The sequence below is a fragment of the Cloeon dipterum genome, chromosome X, assembly GCF_949628265.1.
Source record: "Cloeon dipterum chromosome X, ieCloDipt1.1, whole genome shotgun sequence".
NCBI classification, from domain to species: Eukaryota; Metazoa; Arthropoda; class Insecta; order Ephemeroptera; family Baetidae; genus Cloeon; species Cloeon dipterum.
The window spans coordinates 23,273,047-23,294,977 of record NC_088790.1 but is presented as its reverse complement, the minus strand read 5'-3'; the positions used below and the strand labels follow the sequence as shown (position 1 = coordinate 23,294,977).

At 43.2% G+C, this 21,931-nt stretch overlaps 1 protein-coding gene across 1 annotated transcript in view; it reads right to left on the bottom strand.

The window, feature by feature from the left end:
* Nucleotides 1-623: 623 nt before the first annotated feature.
* PlexA (plexin A) overlaps nt 624-21,931 on the bottom strand; it is a 28,389-nt gene continuing 7,081 nt past the window's right edge. Inside the window, exons 2-20 of the mRNA XM_065495867.1 lie at nt 20,324-20,744; nt 19,377-20,147; nt 11,440-11,622; nt 10,856-11,085; nt 10,173-10,302; nt 9,948-10,110; nt 9,677-9,885; nt 9,485-9,616; nt 8,518-9,299; nt 7,719-8,004; nt 7,415-7,660; nt 6,761-7,187; nt 6,115-6,517; nt 5,518-5,915; nt 4,639-4,931; nt 4,086-4,360; nt 3,383-3,525; nt 3,179-3,324; nt 624-2,794 (exon numbers count right to left, since the gene is read on the bottom strand). Of these exons, the coding sequence (XP_065351939.1) occupies nt 2,618-2,794; nt 3,179-3,324; nt 3,383-3,525; nt 4,086-4,360; nt 4,639-4,931; nt 5,518-5,915; nt 6,115-6,517; nt 6,761-7,187; nt 7,415-7,660; nt 7,719-8,004; nt 8,518-9,299; nt 9,485-9,616; nt 9,677-9,885; nt 9,948-10,110; nt 10,173-10,302; nt 10,856-11,085; nt 11,440-11,622; nt 19,377-20,147; nt 20,324-20,695 (5,766 nt within the window). The 5' untranslated portion in view covers nt 20,696-20,744 and the 3' untranslated portion in view covers nt 624-2,617. The remainder of the gene's footprint in view (nt 2,795-3,178; nt 3,325-3,382; nt 3,526-4,085; nt 4,361-4,638; nt 4,932-5,517; nt 5,916-6,114; nt 6,518-6,760; nt 7,188-7,414; nt 7,661-7,718; nt 8,005-8,517; nt 9,300-9,484; nt 9,617-9,676; nt 9,886-9,947; nt 10,111-10,172; nt 10,303-10,855; nt 11,086-11,439; nt 11,623-19,376; nt 20,148-20,323; nt 20,745-21,931) is intronic.

Below are 21,931 nucleotides of genomic sequence, written 5' to 3'. Positions count from 1 at the left end.
CTCTCTCGCATAACCCAAGGCATTTTCATTCCTTAAGTTACGGCTGCCTTAAAGTTTAGTTAAGTTCTGCGTAGATTTTAATAATTTTACAAAAGGTGTCAGCAGCAATCGGCAAAATATCGAGAATCGCCTTTCAACCAGGGAAAAAGAATAGGCCCTTTCTAAATTTTGATTCTCGTGTGTGAAACACTTCCCGAAAATCACCGCCGCGGAGAAAGCGAGGGGGAAAAAAAGAGGAAAATTGGTCCAGCGAGCGCGGACGGATGGACAGCGACAACCCTTTCTCGTGACGAGCCGACCTTGCGCGATTGGAAGCTCCCACGCTAGATCGTGTTCGTGAAATCGTGATTTTCACCGCGAGGCGATGTCCCTCCCTGTGGGGTCATCGCTCTCGCTCATGTATCAGTAAATCGGCGGCGGCGGCGGCGGGTCAGATGTTTGCGTCGAACAATCACCGCTTCCAACGAAAGGGGAGCACAGGGTTGCACTACTTTACACCCTGATATTGCAATTTTTTTTTATTTTGGACCATAAACGCTCCAGTTGAATTTAAATAATCAAAGTTGGCACAGCAGGAATTGTTGCAACCCTGGGGAAGGGGGTGAAATTAAAAATAACATGGCTTTATCTTAAATCTTCCGTCATTTAATAAAAAGTTACAAAATCAAACCAAATGATTGCTCTAAAGGTTCATCATCTGACTTAGCGATAATAAAATAAACTAAAGAATATTACGCTAATAGCTAGGGCCCTATTATCTGGACAGTGGTTTTGAGAAGTGTTCGTACACATTTATATATTTATGTTGTATATAATATAGTTACCACAAAGATCATAATCAGCAGCAGTAAATCGGAAATAATCGACACAAAAGTAATTATTCGTCTCTCTCTCTTGAGAAATTTTTACACACCGTCGAGTTGAGAATTTTCCTTTCTTTCTTTCTTTCCTTCTTTCTTTCTTATTCACATGCTTGCGTTACCGGTTAATATTAATTAGTTGTTTCGTTTCCACATGCACACCAGTGTATACAAAGGAGAAACAATCCCAGTCTTAAAAACACATATTGATATCCTTATATGCTTATACGAAATAGTTCACATTCTCATCGTCATCTCGGCCTTTTTTTATTAAGCAGCACTCGCACTTCTCCCACTCGAGCACAACACCAGCTTTCCATTAATTACGGTAGACCAGTTAGTGTTTATTTTTTCGCTGCAAGGTATTTCCTGAGACACAATCAATGGTTCTCTGAAGTCCAATGATATAGTTTTATTTTTTTTACGTTACGATCGGATCGGTGAAAAGACTGCCGCAAAAAATGAAAACGGATAGCGATTCGGTCGAAGCCGGTAATCGGAATTTTATGAATTTTTGGTCCTCATTTTTATAAACTTGCAGCTCTCGTTAAATGTGTTTGATCATCGCATGTGTGTGTGTGTGGGTATGTGTGTATTTTCATTGACATTGGACAGAGATTATTTTATAATCGAAATGGAGAAGTGCTTTTTTGTTCCGATAATCTTCATGCATGGCACTCGTTTGAAAGTATTTAAAAAGTTTTTCCACTTGCTCCACACGAACGTTTTTTCTTTCTTATGTGTTAATGTACACAGCAAACATTTAAGCCATTGATGGACACCGTAACTTTAAAATTCAGCCAACTATCAAAAAGGAAAGCAGTGTGTTGCGTGTGTCCAGTCTCACATTATTACTTTGACAAAAACGGTGTTGCGTTATGTAATCATAATTTTTCTTTGTTTGCGGGCTGCGTGTTAAAATATTTAAAAAATACACGATTAAAAAAATGGCGCAGTTGAATACTCTAAGTACGGACGAGAGACAAACACAAAATTTTGTGCACTCGAAAATGAATAAAAAAAATTGGCACAGTTAAAATGACATTCTATAAAAAATTAGCTGGCGGAGCACCCTCGGAAAAAAGCAAGCCTTCGATTCTTTTACTTCTCACTCATCGTTTGTGAAAACTAACAGATTATCATACAATATTTCAATATAGGCCTATCAGACAATATCTTCGAATAAAATCTCTTTACAAACAAAATTGCACGGAAAATAACAGCATTCAACGCAAGATAAATGCAAAATACCTACTTGTACATTTCGTGTGTGTGGGGGAGGGGGGTTGAATTAATAATCGAATATGAAAGGAGCTGCCAATTTAAAAACGCACCAACGGAAAAATAGATTCAAGGGGCAGGGCAAGTCCTACTTATCCCAACAATTTGAGCAACAATTTGTAAGTGTAGAGTGAATAACTTTTGTAAGCTAGTGAGGGGTTCAGCTACAACATTGACTGACGTGAGTGAGTGGAAACCAAACGGGCCTTGCGTTTTGTTTTCTTTCTTTCTTTTTTTCGGTATTATTGCTGACAGAGTGAGAGAATCAAGGAAAAAAGCAGCGCTCGATGATCGTGGTCGGTTCTAGTTAGGTTTTTTCTCTTTCTCTCTCTCTCCGCATCCACATATTCAGCCGAGGAATAGAACTCGTCACTCTCGGTGCGGTGCAAACGTTTGAGTCATTTTTTTCCTCATAGATATGTACATACATTTTAGCACATCGACACGAACGCACACACACTCAAACACACTTGCTGTTACGGGTTGGATTCGGACTCCATGATATTATGCACTTGTTCCAGTTTGTACGCAAGTCTTTGCTTTTGAGAGAACTCGTCCTCCTCCAGAGTCACTGTTAACTGCTCGTTGTATTTGTACGCGTACATGTACAACTCGTGCAGGGCGCAGTTGACGTTGAACTCTTTGGAGTGCAGCTGAAATCAGAAAGAAAAATGGTCATCAACAAATAATTCAAAATAGGTGAAATATTATTTTAATTTGCAATCATTCAAAGGTTTTACAATAATTGCATGTAAGAGGATTTTTAAATGCAAACTACAAAGAGCAAAACACGGCATTTTTGTTAAAAATTAAAAACTGTCATAGATTAAAAATCTCTTTTGCTATAATTTACAGGGAAACTTTCAGGTTTGAACATTTAACTCTTTGAAGAAATTTGTGTAGCCCTTCCTGATGGGAAAATATCATCACGATTGAATGAAGACTGGCTTCAAAGTAAAAATGTTGAATCAACTCCCATGTTAAATCCCATTAGGACATTTAAACTTCAGGGTCTATCGAACAGAGCGAGCACTCACCCTGGATTCTTCAGCCAACATGGCATTCATATCCTGGTCGGATATGGCACACATGGATTGGATGTCCTTGTAGTAGCGGTCCACCCACTCCTTGTACTGGGGAATGTCCTTGGCGTAGAGTAGTTTTGAGCTGGGTGAATCCTTGCCTGTGAGCCAATTAGATTAATCAAACTGTTCCGAGAGCAAGTTGGCGCTAATATTTACCTAATCTGTGCTCAGAGGTGGAACACGAGTCCATGAAAGTCTGAGCCACCACCGACAGGCAGGAGTCTACGATGTTTGACTTGTGGATGTCAAACACAAAGTTAGGGTTCTTTATAAGGTTCACCCAGAACCTCAGTGGCAAGCTGCAGGAAAAGCAAATTTGTCGTTAGTACAAACTCTGAATATTCATTTTGTTTTGTGATTAATTTTAACGCAACTTGGCTTAAGCAAGTCATTAATTAAATCAATCTCTTGAAGGAGTGAAGTTAAAAAAAAATGGCGACAAAAATGCTGTCATGATTGAAGTGGATATGTACTGGAAAATTCTAAAAATTAGTTCTTCACATTTATCTGAAAATTGAGAAAGGGCTGAGAAAATTGTCTAAAAGATTTGCATGCTAATCAAGCGGTGAGACCTTTTTCCTTATTGTAAAATCACGATTTATTTCACAATTTAGTGAAATGTACGAGATAATTCGCGTTCCATTAAATAGACCGCGACGAGACGAATCAAACTCAAGCAAAAAAGCATTCACAAATGGATTTAATTTTCAATAAATTTGGCAAATTCTGAAATAAACTATTACTTAGTTTAAATATTTAAATTTGTTAAAATTGTATTAATAATAACTAATCATAATCAATGTTTCAAATTAATTTCAACCCTGTATGAATCTGCGTGAGGTTGGATTAATCTACTGACCTGTTGCTCTTCCACGTGTGAACAACCTCGGCGTCTGAGATGCCGTGCTGGAGCGCCTGGTCGTCAAGGAAATCGAACATATACTTGATGGCCAAGGGCAGTGCGCTTCCCCGGTGGGCGGTGCTGAAGATGGTCTCGAACAGATCGTCGACGAACTTCTGCAGGGTGCCCTTTGTGGCCAGCAGTCTCGTCAGGTAAATCTCTGAGACCATCTTGTTGCCTCGTTCACCCTCCTTTTGGGCGTCGTTGTCATGGTGCTTTACCAAGTGCCACACCTGGAACAAAGCAGTTTTACCTCTCTGCTTTTCGAAAATTTACGTTAAAATTGAAAGCCACACTTGGGGCCTTTTAGGCACTCGTCATGTGGAATTAATTCAAGCAAACAAGCAAGCAGTGAGTCGGAAAACTCGACACACTACCCTCAAACTTCGCTCGGATTCTCTCATTTCCAAGAGCTTGCGAGCCAACGCTTTTTTTGTACCGGTTTTAATTTAATACCACAGCAAATCATGTTGCTGGTAAGGAAATGACTCTTAATTGGAATTGAACTCACCTTCATTCCGCCCTCATTGTCGTGGTTGAGCGGCGACGTGGCCCTGCTCAGCGGCGGACTCGCCGAGCTGAATTTGGAGACGTTAAGGGTCTCGTACTTGTGAGACTTGTCGTATTTGTCAGGCAGGATGGACAGGTTGTACATAGACGACGACTTTGGGACTAGATTCAGCTGGGCATTGTCTGGCACCCTGTAGTGGTTGAGAGTGTTCCTCTTCTTCCATTCACTCTCCAGCTTGGTGGTTGTGTCTTCATCGTAGAGCAGGAGTCGGCCTGACGTGCCAGTCCTCCATTCTACAGATGAAAAATCAATTTTTAAGGAAGGAAAAAATGTTTTAAATATCACAAACATTGCCAAATGGAAAACAATGTCATTAGATAAAAATATGAAAGAACAATAGACTTTATATATGTACATTTTGTCAAGGAGAAAAAATAAATTGATTTTGATTCTTGGTTTGAATTGGCTTTTGAAAAGCGGGAAAGTTCCAAGAAAGCAAATCTACTGTTTAGGCAATCTGGGAAACTCTTATTAGGATTGGACGTTTTAGTTTTTGTTGAAATTGTGGGTGTAAAATGATTGAAATCGTGTAGTATCCAACGAGTTAAAAAATCAAACCTGAAAAATGTTTAGATTCGATGAACTCAGTTGAGATAATTAGCTCTGAAGTTTTAAAATCGTTATAGGATTTAACACAAGAAATAATTTTAAGTCGGAATTTGAAATCAGCTTGTCTCATTGTGCAATGTCTACAAGACAAATTAATCAGAACCCCTTGTTTAAATCAATTTGGAAATTTTGGACCCTTTCCAAAAAATTCCCAGTTGTCAAATCAAAAAATTTCCACCAGTTCTAAAAATTCAGTAACGTCACACTCACCAAGATCAAGATCTTCCTTTCTAGGTCGCTGGCTGTAGCTGACGGCCCTGTAGATGGTGTCGAGGGCCTTCTCCTTGACCTGCGCGATGGTGTCGCAGTCAAGCACCTTAACAGGCGTGTTTTCGGTGTTGGGGTCGTGCATGCCCATGATGACTGTCTGCTGCGAGATGGACACATACACGGTCATCGGCTTAAAGTCGATCGACTGCCTGATCAGCTTCTCCTCGCTGAGCGAATAGCGGGCCTCGCTTGTGATCGCGTCCACCGGGCCCTTCTCCACTTGGTACTTGATGGCTCGGAACAACAAGAACAACGGCTCCCCAGCGCACTCGCGCAGGAATTTGTACAGCAGGAAGGTGAACCACGCAGACAACATCTTCTCTGCCACACTTTCAGTTCTGTTGATGTAAAAAAAATACCACAGTTGCATTAATTGCATTTTTAGCGCATGTTTAGACATTTACATTAACAATGATTATTTACTGATTAATTTTGAGAAATATATTTAAACAAACTAGAGTTTTGACTTTAAAAAAAATAATTAAATCTACTCTTTTGATATGAAAAATAGGTAGAGTGAAAAGCAATATTTTTTACCTTCTGAGCAAAAGTTTTGGATGACTTTTCCCTTCCATGCACTTTTCAATCAACTCTGCCAGCAGAGTCTTGAGTATATCGGTGCAGTACTCCATTCTGCCTTGCAGTGTCACCATTATGAGCGAGGCCACGTTCACCCTGTCTCTCATGGAGAAGTATCGGTTGCTTTCCAGAGTTCGGATGAACAGCAGCAAGAAAGTCTTGTTCATGATGAGCTGGCCAAACAGCCGCAGTCCCTTTTCTTTTCTGATCAGTTCGGGCCGGTCCATTGACAGCACGGCGTGGTCGTCCATGTTGGGGAACAGAATCTTCATTGCGTAGGTGCGGTAGTCGAGGAACGGAATGCCGCCAGACGTCAGGTCACCGGTTAAATCGGTCATTTCGGTTTGCAGCTCAGCAAAAGCTGTAAAAATTGAGTATATTCGTGAATAAAAAAATTAAAAAGCACTTTAGACACTGTGAGATAGTAATAATTGCAAATATCCTGAGATACGTTATGATGATTAAGTACTTCTGATACATTAACAATTTAAATAAAAATTCTACATTTTTTCAAGGATTGAGGGTGTTTTTACGCGATTTTAAAAATAGCAAACACTAAGATACCCATAATAAACCTAAGAGATGAACTAAATTAATAACTGACCTTCTTTGCACTCTGCGGCGACGCGAAGTTCGAGAATGTCCATTTGCTCCTGCATGTTCTTGAGCACGCGGTTGCTCTCTGTCGACTTTCTGCGGTAGAGCACGGAGAAGACGATGCAGATGCATGTGAGGATGACTCCAATGATGCTGATGCCGATGATGACCTGCTTGGAGATGGTTTGGTCGATGCCCGAGGGCGACGCGTAGCTCAGTTTGCCGATGCGATAGACGAGCGAGCCGCCGACGGTGACAACTACCTCTGGAAGCTCGTTAGGGTCTGGCCTGCCGTTTGGTCCCTTGGCCGGAGGCTGCACTGTCGGCGGTCTACACGTCAGCTGCTGCCGCGATAGCGACGTCACGTTGCACAGAGAGTCTCCGATTTCCACCTTCACGTCAGACTCCTGGCACGCGCGGTCCAGATGATAGCCCTGATGTGAATAAATACCAGAAATTTTAGATCAAATGATCACGAGATTTTATAATGTCTGCAATTTAATACAAAAAATTGTTTAAGCACTATCCTAATTTTGTGTTGAAAAAGGTTTGTCGGAAAAATTAATGCATTTTATGGAATATCTGGATGAAATCAGAGATCACAAAATAAAGAATGTATCTTGCCAATTAGACAGGGATTGGACAAAACGTTTCCACTTACGTTGATGGTTAGGTAGTCGCTCTTGTAATACTTGATTTCCTCGTCAAACGGCTCGTAAATAGGGTTAGGGTACAAGAAAAAGCGGCTGTAGCCATTCTGATTGGGCAGATTCTGCACGCTCTGTACGTTGTCCATGTGGAATCCGTAGATGAGCCCCTTCGACAGCTCCAAATCTGGTTCTTTCCCCTCAAATTCGATCCGCGGCGACTTACAGGCCATGTTTGAGTTGCTCAAAACAACACACGGCTGAAATTAAATAAATATTTGAGCACCTGACGACTAATCCTCCTTACTAAACACTCACGCTGGTGAACTTGTTGTCGTTATAAATCACGTACATCTCGGGCGATTGGATGTACGCCAGATTCTTGCCAGACACGGACACTTTGATGCCGCCGGCAGGAATTCCCTTTGGAATCTTATCCTGACTGGCGACCCCGGATTCGACGTACTCAATCGTTGGGTCGTCCACGTACTCGTACAGCTCAGTATCAAAGAACCGGTCGCCGTTGTCGAATTTCATCCTCAGCTTGCCGCTTCTTTGCCTGTCGGAAGCGCTCGTGATGCACTCTGCCTCCCTCGAATCCGTTCTGCAACACCAATTAAACGTGAAGTTGAAATATAAGTCAAACCGAGAGACCAAAATTGATAAAAAGACTAGTTAGGAATTTTTTAGTGATTTTGTTGTTGAAACAGAGGAGCTTTTTAGACTGTTTCCTAACACTAATTCCAAATAAAATCACATTTCTATTCTACGTTGTGAAAAAAAATAATTTTTTTTTAATTTTATTTAAGAGATTGTTAAAGATATTAAATTATTCAGCAAGAAATTCTACAGCAAACATATCAAATGTAGATTATACTCCGTTTCGTTTTTATAGTAAAAATGCATGTCAGAGCGGAACGAAACAAGTGTTTCCTTATTAGAGTGCAAATAAATGCTGGTTTAAAATTCAACGAGAAATCTCATTATCCTACCGCTCATTGGCAGATAAATGGACGTTTAAGGCTGAAAAAAAATATCGTTGGCAGATCTGCGTAGTATTTGACTTCAGTATGATTTAGTTGGCAATTAAAATCAAAACTAAGAAAATAGAACTGACCTTTTAATCTCGCAGGGCAGGTCGTTGATGAAAGCCTGGATCCTGCTGCCTGCGTTCATGAACTGACCGGTAATCTTGAGCTTGGTTCCTCCTGACTGGGGACCGAATTTCGGGTGGATTGACTCAATGACTGGATTGACGAACTCGTAGTTCTGCTTAGACTCGCCACGGAAGTCCTCAACCTTAACGATGACAGGTCCCTTTCTGTGCTCGTTGGTGCCTGGACTGTCGACCTGGCACACAATCTGCTTGGTCTTGACATAGAGCTCCTTGTACGGCTCGCAGGTCATGCCGGAGACGGTGACGCCACTGTAGATGTCGGAAAAGGTCTTGCCGAGGTTGATGCCGCGGATGGTGATGTTGGTGCCGCCCTCCCAGGGGCCAAGCGCCGGCTCGAATGTATGCACCTCCGGGTTGGGACACGTCTGGTTGCGGTTGAGCCAGACGCCGGCGCCGCGGTCGCACTGTTCCTTCACCTCACACCGGTCTGAGCTCTGGCACCAGCCGCACCCGTACTTCTCAGACAGCGCAAGGCACATGCCGCAATTGTCCGCCATGTCTCGGCATCGGTAGATCACCACATGCATATTGTCAGGGTTGTCCAGTGGCTTAGACCCGCCCCAGATCACGGCAAACGTGGCCGTGATGTTCGGCGCCCTCGACGTGTACGAAAACTCCATCGGATCGCAGTAAATCGTGTCCGCCAGCAAATTCGCGTTCACAGAAGTCACCCTGCCCTCGATATTGAATTGGCACACAAACCGGGTCTGCACTATGAATTGCTGCAATTTAACAGAAATAAATTTACATGAATATTTTCTCGTGGAAACGAAAAAATTGCATATTTTTGCTTTACATTAAAATTTTATAACAGTTGAAATGCAAATTTATAACAAGATGACTTTATTAGTTAGAAAAATATAAATTCCAAACGCGATTTTAGAAGAAAAAAGAAATTTGCGCTCACTCCGATGATGTGGACTTTCACCCTGATGCTTTTCTTGATGCCAGACGCGACCAAGATCTCAGTTGACGTGCCGGCGGTGGCATTGATTGTTGGGCAGAAGCTGGGGCCGCTTCTGTAACTGGGTCCGACCCTCTGCAAGACGAATTCAATTGAAGTCTTAATTAATAACAAGCGACGATCGTCTACACTTACGCTAACTCCGGTCACGAGAATATCATTTCTGCAGTTCTCAGCAGTGTCGTGTGTGCATCTGTGGCCGTCCACGCACCAATCACAAGGGAATGAGGAGGAAACACACTGGGTGCATGAGCTATACGTGTTGCAGTCGAAGAACGTGAAGTTGGTGGCCACAAAGTCGGGGCCGGAGGTCATCCTCACGGAAAGTTTGGCCACAAAATGATCTGAAAATTTAATAAAGTGGATATCGTAAATACAGATTTGGTGGTTACTCCGCTCTACTCACGCAGGCCAGGGGGAATGGATGGCAGCAGGTCAGTTCGTGGCGTGGTGCAGTTAACACCGTACGACTTTCTGGTTGCGTTTGTGATCAGAGTCTTGTCCAAAGCTGAGAAGGCACACAGAAACTGCCCACTCAACGTGGGAAGGTTTTCAATGACGAGATCCAGCTGTTAGGAAGAATGCGTTAGTCGCGTTTGACGAGAGCCGTATAGACAAGGGGCATAATTACGGTTCTGGCAGTGGTTCTTTGCAGCTGATTGGGTGACACTGAGGTGATTGTTGTGCACCGGCCACTTTTGTAAGGGATCCAGTACAATGGGTCCTTGGCTGCGTCTTGGCAGTCGCTTCGCAAGCTACACCTGAGAGCGCGAATAAAAATGGAATCGATCAAAATTACGCGAACTTTCTTTTCGTTCAACTCGCAAAAAGTCCCAATAACATCGCGAACGAAAAACTTGGGCGCACAGGCCTCATTGGAGGAAGCCCAGTCCAGAAAAGGACCAATAAAGTTTTTTTACTACCCCGGGGTTTTTATATTTAACGCTAGACATTCGTCCCGTGAAATTATTTCACGCGAACCAAGTCGGAAAGAATTTGCAATCCTCAAAAATTTGCTTGGAATCGCCTTTGTAATATAAGAGAGTCAAATTACGGCGCAAATCAGCCCGCACTCGACCCTAAAGATCGCTCCGATCTCACATTGCAAGTTCACGCAAAGCTTGCGCTCAACAATGGCTTGGTATTCGATGAAGTTTATGACGTAAACAAAAAAAAAGTAAACGACGGCAGCTTAATGGCTCATCTCTCAAAGTTTTTGCACAGACAAAAAGGCGAGCCATTAAGCAAAGAGCTATTTATAGCTATCGATTAAAACGGCCTGGACTGATTGATGCGGAAAAAGGGGATTCTCACTTGTTTTCGAGCGAGCACCAGCCGCAGTAGGGATCCTTGGCGTTGAGGCAATCCCAGCAGGTCTTATAGACGTTGCATTCCTGAACTTTGACCTTGGACACCCTCTTCTCGGTCATCACGTAGAGATGGGTCAGCTTCGAGTCGAAATGGAGGTCAGCGTTGACCATCGAGTTGGCGTCCACCGTAATGTCGCCATACTCGAGCGCCGACTCGCTCGACTCAACCGCCACCTGAAAGCAGACGCGCAGCGTCGACTTCAACTTTGCGAAACAACAACAACAATAACAACAAAATTGCAGTCCAATTTTCTCCGCTCATGTGAGCATCGAGTTCGCGCCGAACGAGCTCGTTATTAGGCCCTGGCAGTCACGGTTGGCCGCCTCGCATTTTCCTAGACCGAAAATGGCCGATGCAATTAAACGGCTGCCTCTTTAATTTCTGAAAGTTAACGCGACTCAGTGCATCCGTCGAGTCGCGCGCGGATTACAATTTACTTTCGCTCGGCAAACAGAGCAGAAAAGCAAGCGGCTCGTGGAATTCGGCGATAAAAATAGTAAAACGTAAAAATTAGAGATTTGCATCACCTTTTTAAGGTGACCGTCAGACGTGCCGATAAAAACGACAGTGAAATCTCCGGTGGATGTCGCGGCCACAGCCGTGAGGTGCACTCCAAACGTCGAGACGGCAAGAGCAGCCATCGGTATTTCGCCGCCCAGAGGCGTGTTCACATCCAAACCACAGAAATCCTCGCCGATTGTTTGCAGTTTCTGAAACAGAGACGAGAGAGACAGATTAGAATGTGTCAAGTGGTGTAAATAATAGCTTCGTCTCACGACACACCGAAATATATTCAATGCCACTTAATCACTCTCACAAATATATGTAATTTGCAGAAAGCAATAAAAAATTGCTTGTCAGAAAATAGGAGATTGTCATCTACAGTGTTTGTGGGTTTTCCGAATAGAAACAATATTTAACAACGAGAAAACAACACGACATTCTGAATTTTCACAACGATATCAAATTACAGTTTAGATGGTGATGAGGATTGATACTGAAAATCCCCGAAAATGACTCGTTTAAATGCATAAACTGATCTTTGACGATTGAGTAAAAGCCTAAATTTACATTATTATAGCTGTATTTCATTTTTAGAAAAGTTGTTTATTTTATTACAATGTGATTCCCCGAAAAACCAAACACCGTTGCATAGATTTCGATCCGACGAGAGGAATCGAAATCAGTCACGAAAAAATGATAATAAATGTAAATTTGGGGAAAATAGGCACAATTTGAAATTAAACTGTGGCCAGGTACATCTTTAACATTAGATTTACTATTCAATTTGCAGTCCAATTAATTTAAAATTTCAAATGGAGGCAATATTTCGTTTGTTATTTTCAACAACGAGGCAAAATTGAAGACAAGGGTAGTTTTTCCATTGAATACAGCCGAGAACTAATCCTCTCTGCTTAAATCAATTGGAATTATTTCTTGCAGAAAATCACAGCCGACGTCATTGAAAACGAGCCGAGCAGCTGTGGAAATTGAGGCAAGAATGTGCCTAGCGGAAAATGCGCAAATTGCAGCGCAGGTAGTCGGCAGTGAGCGCACACACGCACGCAGGCTCAATTATTAGCATTCCCTGGCGGGGAAACTGGTTGCGGAGGCAGCGCAGCAACAGCCCTGATGAGGCAGGTCGCTCAAGAAGCGCGGCGGCGGCGACAGACAACAAGCAAGCAGTTTGTAACCAACCGCCCACAGCGCTTTTCCGCACCACTCAATTGCTAACAATCAACAGGGCGACTCAACAGCCCCGCACGCCGTGTCGAGGAGGGTCGCTCGACACGTGGCCACCGCTTTCATCAGGGTTGTAAAAAAGCCGCATTATTAAAAGCGGAGCTTTACAGGCCAACGATTAAGAACATTATTTTGTAATTATGGCTTTGGCAAGTGGTTCATTGCGTTTATTGTTGGTGGAATTTTGCAACAGTTTATCTCTACAGTGTGTAATCATTACGTAAGGACCGAGTAGCAGTTAAAATTCAGATCTTGCCAAATATTAAACGGATTGTCAGTATTTTTATGCTTTATTTCGATTCCCTCTCGTCGATATCCAATCAACAGTTTGCGAATTATTTGGTAAATTTCCCTAAATTGTGAAATATATCCGGATTTTCAATAAAGAGCCCGCCGCTTGATTGACATTTTAATTTTAGAGCCGATTTAAACAACCTGGAAAATTTGGTATTTTAAGTGAAGGTAAAAATAATTTTTACCATTTTTCTGAAGAGCATTACTTTAAAAAATGCCTTGCAACGGGAAAAACAAATGAAAACACTTCAAAACTGAGCCAAAAAACGTAATAAAAACATTTTTGAATATATGAGGAATTATGAATCGAGAGCGCTTAATTTAAATATTTGGGTTCCAAATTGAAATAAGGATTTTGTTTGTATTTATTTGCCTTATCAACAATAAAAAGCATTAAATTTTAATATATAGACGATCACTGCAGATTACATAACATTTTGTTCCTGCTGTGCAATATGCAATGAATTTTTTCTTTGCAAATCTCCTGCTTTGAACTTTACTCAAGCCGCGAAAAATATGAGAATTTCCCATTCTCTCTCAGCAGCAACTGTGGATTCGGACCCGATGGGAAAAGGTTTACCGTGCGCTTTTGTTCACACATACACACGGAATATGAAGAAGAGGGTATTGATTGCAGCGTGTCAGGCGGATTTATTCACGGCATGCCCGGAATCGAATGTCGTTCCCTCTCAACTTTATACCGGGCTGAGCCCTTTTGAGTAATCTGACAATTTTCTTTTCCCGAACTCGCGTTTTTTACTACCGACCGGGCCGCCACCAGTTTTATCTGTTTGCACTGTTATCAAAAGTCCGACGCCTCATCTTCTAGCCATTCAAACGCGTTAAACAAACATTTCGAAGGCGCGGGATCTGATTTCTTCTCGCTGATATACACCTCTCGTTGGAATAGGGCCGAGACATTGAAAAACAAAAAACAATAACTAAAAACTATACCATGCGGGCTGGAAAGGAAAACCGTTTAGAGGGAAAGGGTTGGCCTGCAATTCGAAGAGGACCTTTTTGTAATATGCAAATGCGAGGAACCTTGCTGAGCGCATCCCACTCGAGGACCACTTGCCTCCTCCGCACCAAGGACTTTGATTGAAATGCTAGACACCGGTTGTGCGAGTGTGAGACCACGAGCCGCACTCCATCGATTCTGTGCGTCTCCCAAATTCCAAATTCACAAATTAACGCGGCTCGTATTGCACAAATCAAGCAAAACTATTGCCAGCCCAGAACAAACACAATGGCAGTTTCAAGATTACAGATTAATTCCGTCCGAGCGAACTGTTGATTCGAAAAATGTGACCTAGAATCGAAACAAGAGTCTTTTCAGCTTTCGCTCAAGACGAAAAGTATCAAAACACCACGCCTTTGGAGCGCAACTTTCGATTTTTCGCGTGCATTGTCTGCCTCTCATCTCCCACTGGATCCGCCGCCGCAGCCACAGCCGCCGTTGTCGTTCGTTCGTTCGGTTTTCTATCAGGCGAGCGATTAATAACGCGCGCGCGGCGCATTGTTTTCTGATTCCGAGCATGTGCCCGCAGCCGCCGCCGAATTTGAGGTCGTTTGTTGACAAGAGCCGAGCCAGCTAGCAAGCGAGCAAGCGAGCGAGCGAGAGAGAGAGAGAGAGAGAACAGTGGAAGGCCTTGCCGACGACCCACGCACAAGGCAAGGAAGTCTGCCAGCCTGCAGATAAAGCGGCAAAAGTATGTGCCCCACACAATGCCTTATTTGGAGAACGCGCCGTCGTCACCGCTGCAGCCGCGTGTACTCCACTTTTGTATTACGCGCCCGGTTCATCCGCGGTAATTACGCCCGGCTCGGCTGCAAAAATCACCGCAAATTCCTCCTCGTTTTCGGTTGCTGCGAGGGCAGGGGGAGCGATTCAGCGAACAATGCCGCACGCATCATAATTCACTTCTCGTTCTTTGATCAAGCTGGGCTGGCCCATTCACTCTAAAACCCCAAACGTTAAATTTCCGCGGAATTGCGCACGCAAATTTACAGAGCTAATTTCGCGAAATGACTGAATCACACGCGGCGCTGCTTTTCTTCACGCGACAATGACTAACCGCAAATATCATACAAGCCACAAAGCTTATCGTTGAATAAATGATTAACGTTTTAATTGACATAATGTTCTTTGATGTAACCGAGGGAAAGATTCGTTTGAAAATTAGAAACATCATTTCTACAACAAAAGGATTTAAAATATCAAAATAACGTAGAGCTTCTCAAGGCTTTTACAGGGCAGTTAAATATGATTTTTAGTTCCTCCTCGTCTAAAAATTTATGGCTTGGGGAGGATTTTCTCCTTAAGAGGAAGCATGAAATCTGATTTCGCTCAGCATTAGGATCTTAATAGCAAGCAAAAAACAATTTCCCTGAATTCCCAACGACTTTTAAAATTTGATATTCGGTTACCTGAGCCTGAATAAATGGTTTCCGAGTAAAACCTCAAAGGCCTGAAGAGAAAAAAAACATTACTACTACACTCTAGCGTCCACCCCAGTTTTTCCCGTTCCATTCGTAAATCACGCTTCTGATTCGATTTTGATCAGACTGAAAAGTCGTACTCTGCGCCTCTGCAAAAGCCGCGCCTGTCGTTTCTGGTCATTTGCACGCCTGAATGGCGGCAGTGTGGCGCTTAGTTAGCTGGCTCGGCGCACGGTTTCAAGAGGAAAAGCGTTTCTTTCTTTTTCTCTCTCTTGCATGCGCCCTACCGACGGACGATTTTTTCTCTCTCCCACCTATAATTATTTCAGTCTGATGTGTGCGCACGGGCTCCTTCATTTGACCCCGCCCGAAGTACCACAGGCATGTCACACGTTTGTCCAGCCGGCGTATTAAATTTCACACATCATTCCAGCAGTGCGGCGACGATTTTTCATAAATCGAGCAGCGGCGTTGCCATTGCAAAAATTGTTTGTATATATAGAGTCCTTGCTTATGCTTATCGCCGGAAAAATAGTGGGCTTTGCTTTCCATTTTGCCGATAAAAGCGCGAGAAACTCGCAAATATTGTGGCCCCGATTTCTCCTAACAATTGAGTTGAGCCTAGCTGAACACAGTTTTCGAACAATTGATCTCTAAAATGGCAAAATATAATTAAAGCAATAAAATCAGGCACTTTACTCGTGAATTTGCACTGTTTTTAGACTACTTTCTAGTCGTCTTGTCTCGATATGTCTTTTGAAATAAATATTTTCTTACGTCCAATTAAAAGAAAATGGTATAAAAAAATATTTTTCCAGAGCTTGTACGCATGATTCCACTTAAAAGTTAGTTTTCCTTGTTTGGCTGTTTTGATGAGACGGTTAGGAAACAGTTTTTTTAAATCTGTCCACACTTGTGCCTCTAATATTGCGTTCGAGCTTCTCTGTTATATAATCAGTGACAAGCAGTCTCGAAATGATGTAAACAGAAACCCTGTGTCTGTCTCCTTTCTACTGTAAATAGAGTTTCCCAATGTTAATCACCACGGGAAAAAATCCCCTCTTGAAGCCCATCTTCTTGCAAGCACAATAGTGCGAATTTGCGTCTGGAGTCGTGAGCGAAATGCATCCTCCCCCTGTCTCGTGGCCGCTTTTTACAGCGTGCTCTCCTTTTCTATTGCACTTGCTTCACGGCTGAGTGGCTCATTTCCCGTTTTAGCGGCTAGACAATCCATTCATTTAACGCCAGGCCTCGAGTACGGCGAGGGTAAAAAAAGCGGTTGCTGAATAATGAAAGGGTCGGATGCCCGGATCCGCGTGTGCAAAAACAAGCGGGCCCGAAATGCAACACACAAAACGGCTGGCTGGCTGCATGCGTTCGAGGGTTGAATGAATGAGCAGCGAGCGAGCGAGCACAAGTTGGTCGGCGGGCGGGCAGGCAGGCGGGTGGCGTTCTGTTGGCTGCAGACACACAAGCAAGCAGCAAGCAAGGCAAGGTAGCGCCGATCAATACTGCCAGCCAACCCCAACACACCCCCTGCCCACCCGACTGCCGCCCTCTCCGAAATGTGGGAACGTGAGTAGGGAGGAGGGCTGCCTGCCTGCCTGCGTGCGACGCATGCAAGGAATTTTCAGCCCGCTCTCCGGCCCTTCCACCCCCCGCCCTTCCGCTGCACTTTCCTTGCACTTTTTCGAACGGCCAAATCCACGGCTCGGCTCCCTTTTCCACCCGACAAAACTGCTGCTTGTTTATCTCACTTGCGGAGCAATGGAAACTTGTTGAGGTGCTGCTGCGTCGCATTCAACATTTGATCGTAGTGCAGAAAAAACACGCGCTTATCAAAGCAAGAGGGAAAATAGCCTTTTCCGGTTATTCATATCGATCAGCTGGCTGGCGACCAAATTAACTTGGCCGGTCAGCGCGGGCCCGCCGCCGACAATGGATGAAATTTCCCAGCTTATCAACACCCGCCCGCGCGGCTTTATTTATTCGTGTCCGAGTTTGAATTTAAATCTCGTCGGTGGCCGCATCAACAAGTAACTTCCAGCAGCAATACCGAATGGTTCTGTTGTAATAATTATGAATTTATTTCCGAAAAATATGCCATCCAGATAACGCAGCCGAAAGGAATCCAGCGCGTCACAATCGCGGGGTCAATGAATCGAGTCCAGTGCGCGCGGTCGCGCGGCAGCGCTCAAATCGAGGCCCTTGATGCCTTGATGTTTTAACTGTGACAAATGTTTACAGTCGGAATAAATGATAAGGCGCAAGGCAATATTTGGCCGTACTTGGGCGTACCATCTTTAAATTGAAATGGATGGGTGGTGCGACTAAAGTGGAATTAGAGCTAAAAACAGCTGCGCAACGAGACGAAACAAATCGCATCATGTCTTGTGCCACAAAGAATGGGGACAATTTAAAACTATTACCAGAATTCACTGTCACTTCAATTTGAACAAGATGATGAAACAAGGCACAAAAGTTTTTATTCATAAATTCTAGTAATTTGAACAAATTTGACCGCAGAATAAAGGAAATGAGTTTTATAATTGGCTTTTTTGTTATCAATTAATTCGATTTTATTTACAAATTTTAATATCCTGCTGATATTTAAAATTTAATTGAGCATGATAATATATTATATTAAAAGTGTGATTTTATTTTGTTTCAACTAGCAGAAAATAAAAAGCAAACCACCTCCAGATTTTGTTTTTAATTGCAGTGGAAAAAGCTGTTAAAATCAATTGTTGGACTAATCAAAGAGTGTGTTTAGATAAGTAATGTTAAAAATAATCCCAAATTTTGGACAGGCAAATGCAGGTAAAAATAAATAGTTCATCCTCAAATGATGCAGGCGTTGTTTTGAAGTGGTGATTTTAAGGTCAACAATTGAGAACATTTTGCATTGTTGGCTATTGCAAGACTTGTACTACAGTTTAGCACAATGATGCTGCCCTGCTTGCAAAATTTTCTCTGAATTAAAAAAAAAATAAATCTGACCCCTAAGCTGGCTATTGAAGTTTTTTATACCCTCCTGGTCCCGGCAAAATTGCGCAACGTTCAACAAACACCCAAATTTTCATTGTCGAATAGATTGTTGACCTTTTGTTGCAACAAGGAAATTCGCGTTTGGTTGTTGAAAGTTACGCAATTTTGCCGGACCAGGACAAAGAGTATTATTTGTTCATTGAGATACATAATTGTTTGTGAAATTAAGCAACAGTAAATATCTTCATGATGTGCAATGTAATTAAATCAGGACCGATTATGTAATAGTTTCATTTCAGATTTAGCCAATGTTCTCGAAAAATACAATTTTGCAATGATTTTCCACTTGATTTCGATTCCTCTTGTCGCAATCTACCCAACGGTGTGCGATTTACGAGGAAAATTCTCCTGACGGAAAATTCTCACTAGTTACTAATTAGGAGACAGCGCCCACCGCCCAATCAACTTAAAAACATGCCAAATTTTGAGCCGATTTTCTCAGAAATTCAAAAAATTTAAACGGCAACCTGGGTAATTAGAGCTCTTTCAAATATTAAAAAGCATTTTTCATGTGTAAATATAAAATGATGTTTCACAATTTTATTATAAAACTTGAATTCCGAAAATTAATTGGAAAAAACCTATAGAAATGTTGTCATCAGGGAGTTTAATTACCTAACAAAGTTATTTGTCTCATTGTCAGTTGATAGTGGTTTTTGAAACCATGAGCGATTACTTTTGTGTATTACACTATATTTGTAGCGCAATGTCTCAAAATTTGTATATTATATTTTGTTGGTCAATACATATAAATCAAGCGACCAATTTCTCAAACATGTAGGAAGAATGAGGGAAAAAAATCAAATTTAAGGATTCGTTTGCAGCACCTTAGACAAGACCTATTTTAAATTCAATATTTAGCAAAATTTCCAGTCTTGAAAGTCAAGAAAGGCGCTGATTTTGAAGAAGCTAGAGACAAAATAGAAAGAGTACTTACGGTGAGGATGCAGGTGTGGCTGGGCGAGATGAAGTCGAGGCCGCGGCTGCCCTGTCCGTTGAAGCAGTTCTTGATGTTGGTCATGAACTTGCGGCGGATGTCCTTGAGCGAGTAGACGCAGAGGGCGCTCGACTGGCTAGGCTTCATGGAAGTGTCACCCTCTGTCTTATCGCTCTCTGAGAAGACGGCAAAGAGGACGTCGTCCTGCGCGGTGATGCCAAGCGCCGAGGCGAGGTCCGAGCCAGGTTTGCCGACGTACCCGGCCTGCACCAGATTGTAGTCGATTTTCTCGTTAGTTGAGGTGCACACGAGCGGGATCTCTGTGTACGAGTAGTAGTTCTCATCGTCGTGGCATACGCGCACCAACTTCGAGATGAAGACGGTCGGCGAAGGCGACGTCGAGCGCATCTGTGTGGTTAAAAAGTAGCTGAAGCCTTCCGAGCTGAAGCCGTAAATGTAGTTGATCGGGTAGCGCTCGCGGGCCAGCGAGTTGACAAACATTCGCGTGCCCGTGGTCACCGCCGTCTGCGCGATGTTGAACATTCGGTCGCGCTCCAGGCTGCGGCTCGACACGGCCGGCACCTCCGACCTGTACGGCGAGTTGCCAGTGTACGTCACACCAACGTACAGCACCTGGCTCACCGGCGGGTTCGGCGGGCCTGGCGCCACGAACGCCACCGTCGACGCCGTCGAGTTGTTGGCCACCACCGCCTCCTTCACCCGCATCTGCACGTCCGAGATGTTGTGCAGATTGCGCACTGAGCAGATTCCCTGCAACAACAAAACCACCGCATTTAGCAACTTTAAACTTCAAACAATGCACATTGTCTTTAAGCATCTGGACTCAACTGACACAGGAAAGCTTCACTTTTTTATTTGAAGGTCTCAAACATTTTTTCAGAGCCTGCCAATTTTTCCGAATAGCATAAGGATAAGGAAACACGTACCTGCAAGAGACTGCCGCAGCTGATGAGCCTGGTGGTGCTGTAGTCGATGACAAGCGCCTTGTTGACGTTGTCCGTGAATTTTTTGACGACGTTGGGTGGGCAGTCGAGCACGGAGCAGTCGGGCGAGTCTTCGAACGGCCCGGTGATCTCGCTCATGACCAGCTCCAGCTCCGGCGACAGCTGGTACAGCCGGTTGACGGCGCCAACGAACACACGGCCCGTGTTTTTGTCCACGACCATGTGGTTGAACTTCTCGGTGGCCTCATCTGTAAAGGTGCGCACGATGCCGCCGGCCGAGCAGCGCGCCACCAGCGCTACCGCCACGACAAGCGCCGTCCGCAGCAGCAGCGTGCCCCCGTCCGCGGGATGCATCTTTAATGTCGCTCCTCTAGCTGATCACGACATCAGTTATCTCTTCAATCTGCAAAAAAGAGGGGAATTTCCCCAGGATTAGAGACCGAATTTAAGGTGTGACTAAGAGAGTTGGGATTCGGGGTGGGGTAATTGGCCCGACAGGTGGGACATTCTCTTCAGGGTTGCAACGAAAATATCCGCGAGAATATATTTCAGCATTTTATTTCTCAATTAGAGAGCCCAAAGAGACACACTTCAATTTAAATACAAAATTGTCCACAATATTTTTCTGCGGACTAAATTCGTAAAAATGCAGTTAACCACCTACAGCGAAAAAATCTGGCGACAGGAGAGTTAAAGCCTCGACTTTAATGCTTTCTCTTTATTCATTTGGACAATTATACACGTAAATCATTTTATCAAACCGCCTTTACCGCATAGGAATTTTAGGAATCCACTAAAATAGCTTAAATATAATCAGGATTCTTGCAGTTTCAAATGTGGAAAAATATTCTTTTAAAAATTTCAGGTGGTTTAAAACCTTCACAGGTCTATATTACCTTGATTTAAATATTTGTTAACGTTTCCCCCGCAAAACTGATTGAAAGCTCTCTAAATATGCACAGCGCACAGCGGTATAATGAGTGGGTTTCTCGGGCTCGGGAGAGCCGAAAATGTACTTTCATAATAATTTCTCAATTTAAACGACTAATTTTAAGAAGAAAAAGGTAAATCAAATTAATAGATGGTTTCCAGACCACTGTCACGCGAGAAATGTTTATTAAAGAAGAAGAGGTAAATGAAGAAAATTAAGTACCCACATGTGGTCTAAAGTCTAAATCGAAATTTAATTGCGTGATTCGAGGAGAACCCATATCGTCCTGAGCGAGTTCTTGGAATGGCGGCTATTGCGCTGCTGAGCTGAAAATCATTCTCCTTAGAGAAAAGTTACGCCAACACTTTGTCAAGTTTCCTGCCAAGGTACAGAAATCAAAGCGGAAATCAGTTTCATCATCTGTATTAATTTTTTTGCTTGACGTAATTGGTAAAAAATGCTGAGTATTACATAATAGAATGCGAGACACGAGAGTAGATTTTACAGCTAGCGATGCTTTAGGGTGGTTTAATCTCCTGGGGGTGGAAGGGGTGTCGCGGCATTTTTAGTTCGTCCACGCTGTGATGGAGCTTATTGCAAACATCTGTTCACTTTTTTGCGCCCTCCCAGGGGTTGACTGTTTTTAGGCTGGGAGCGAC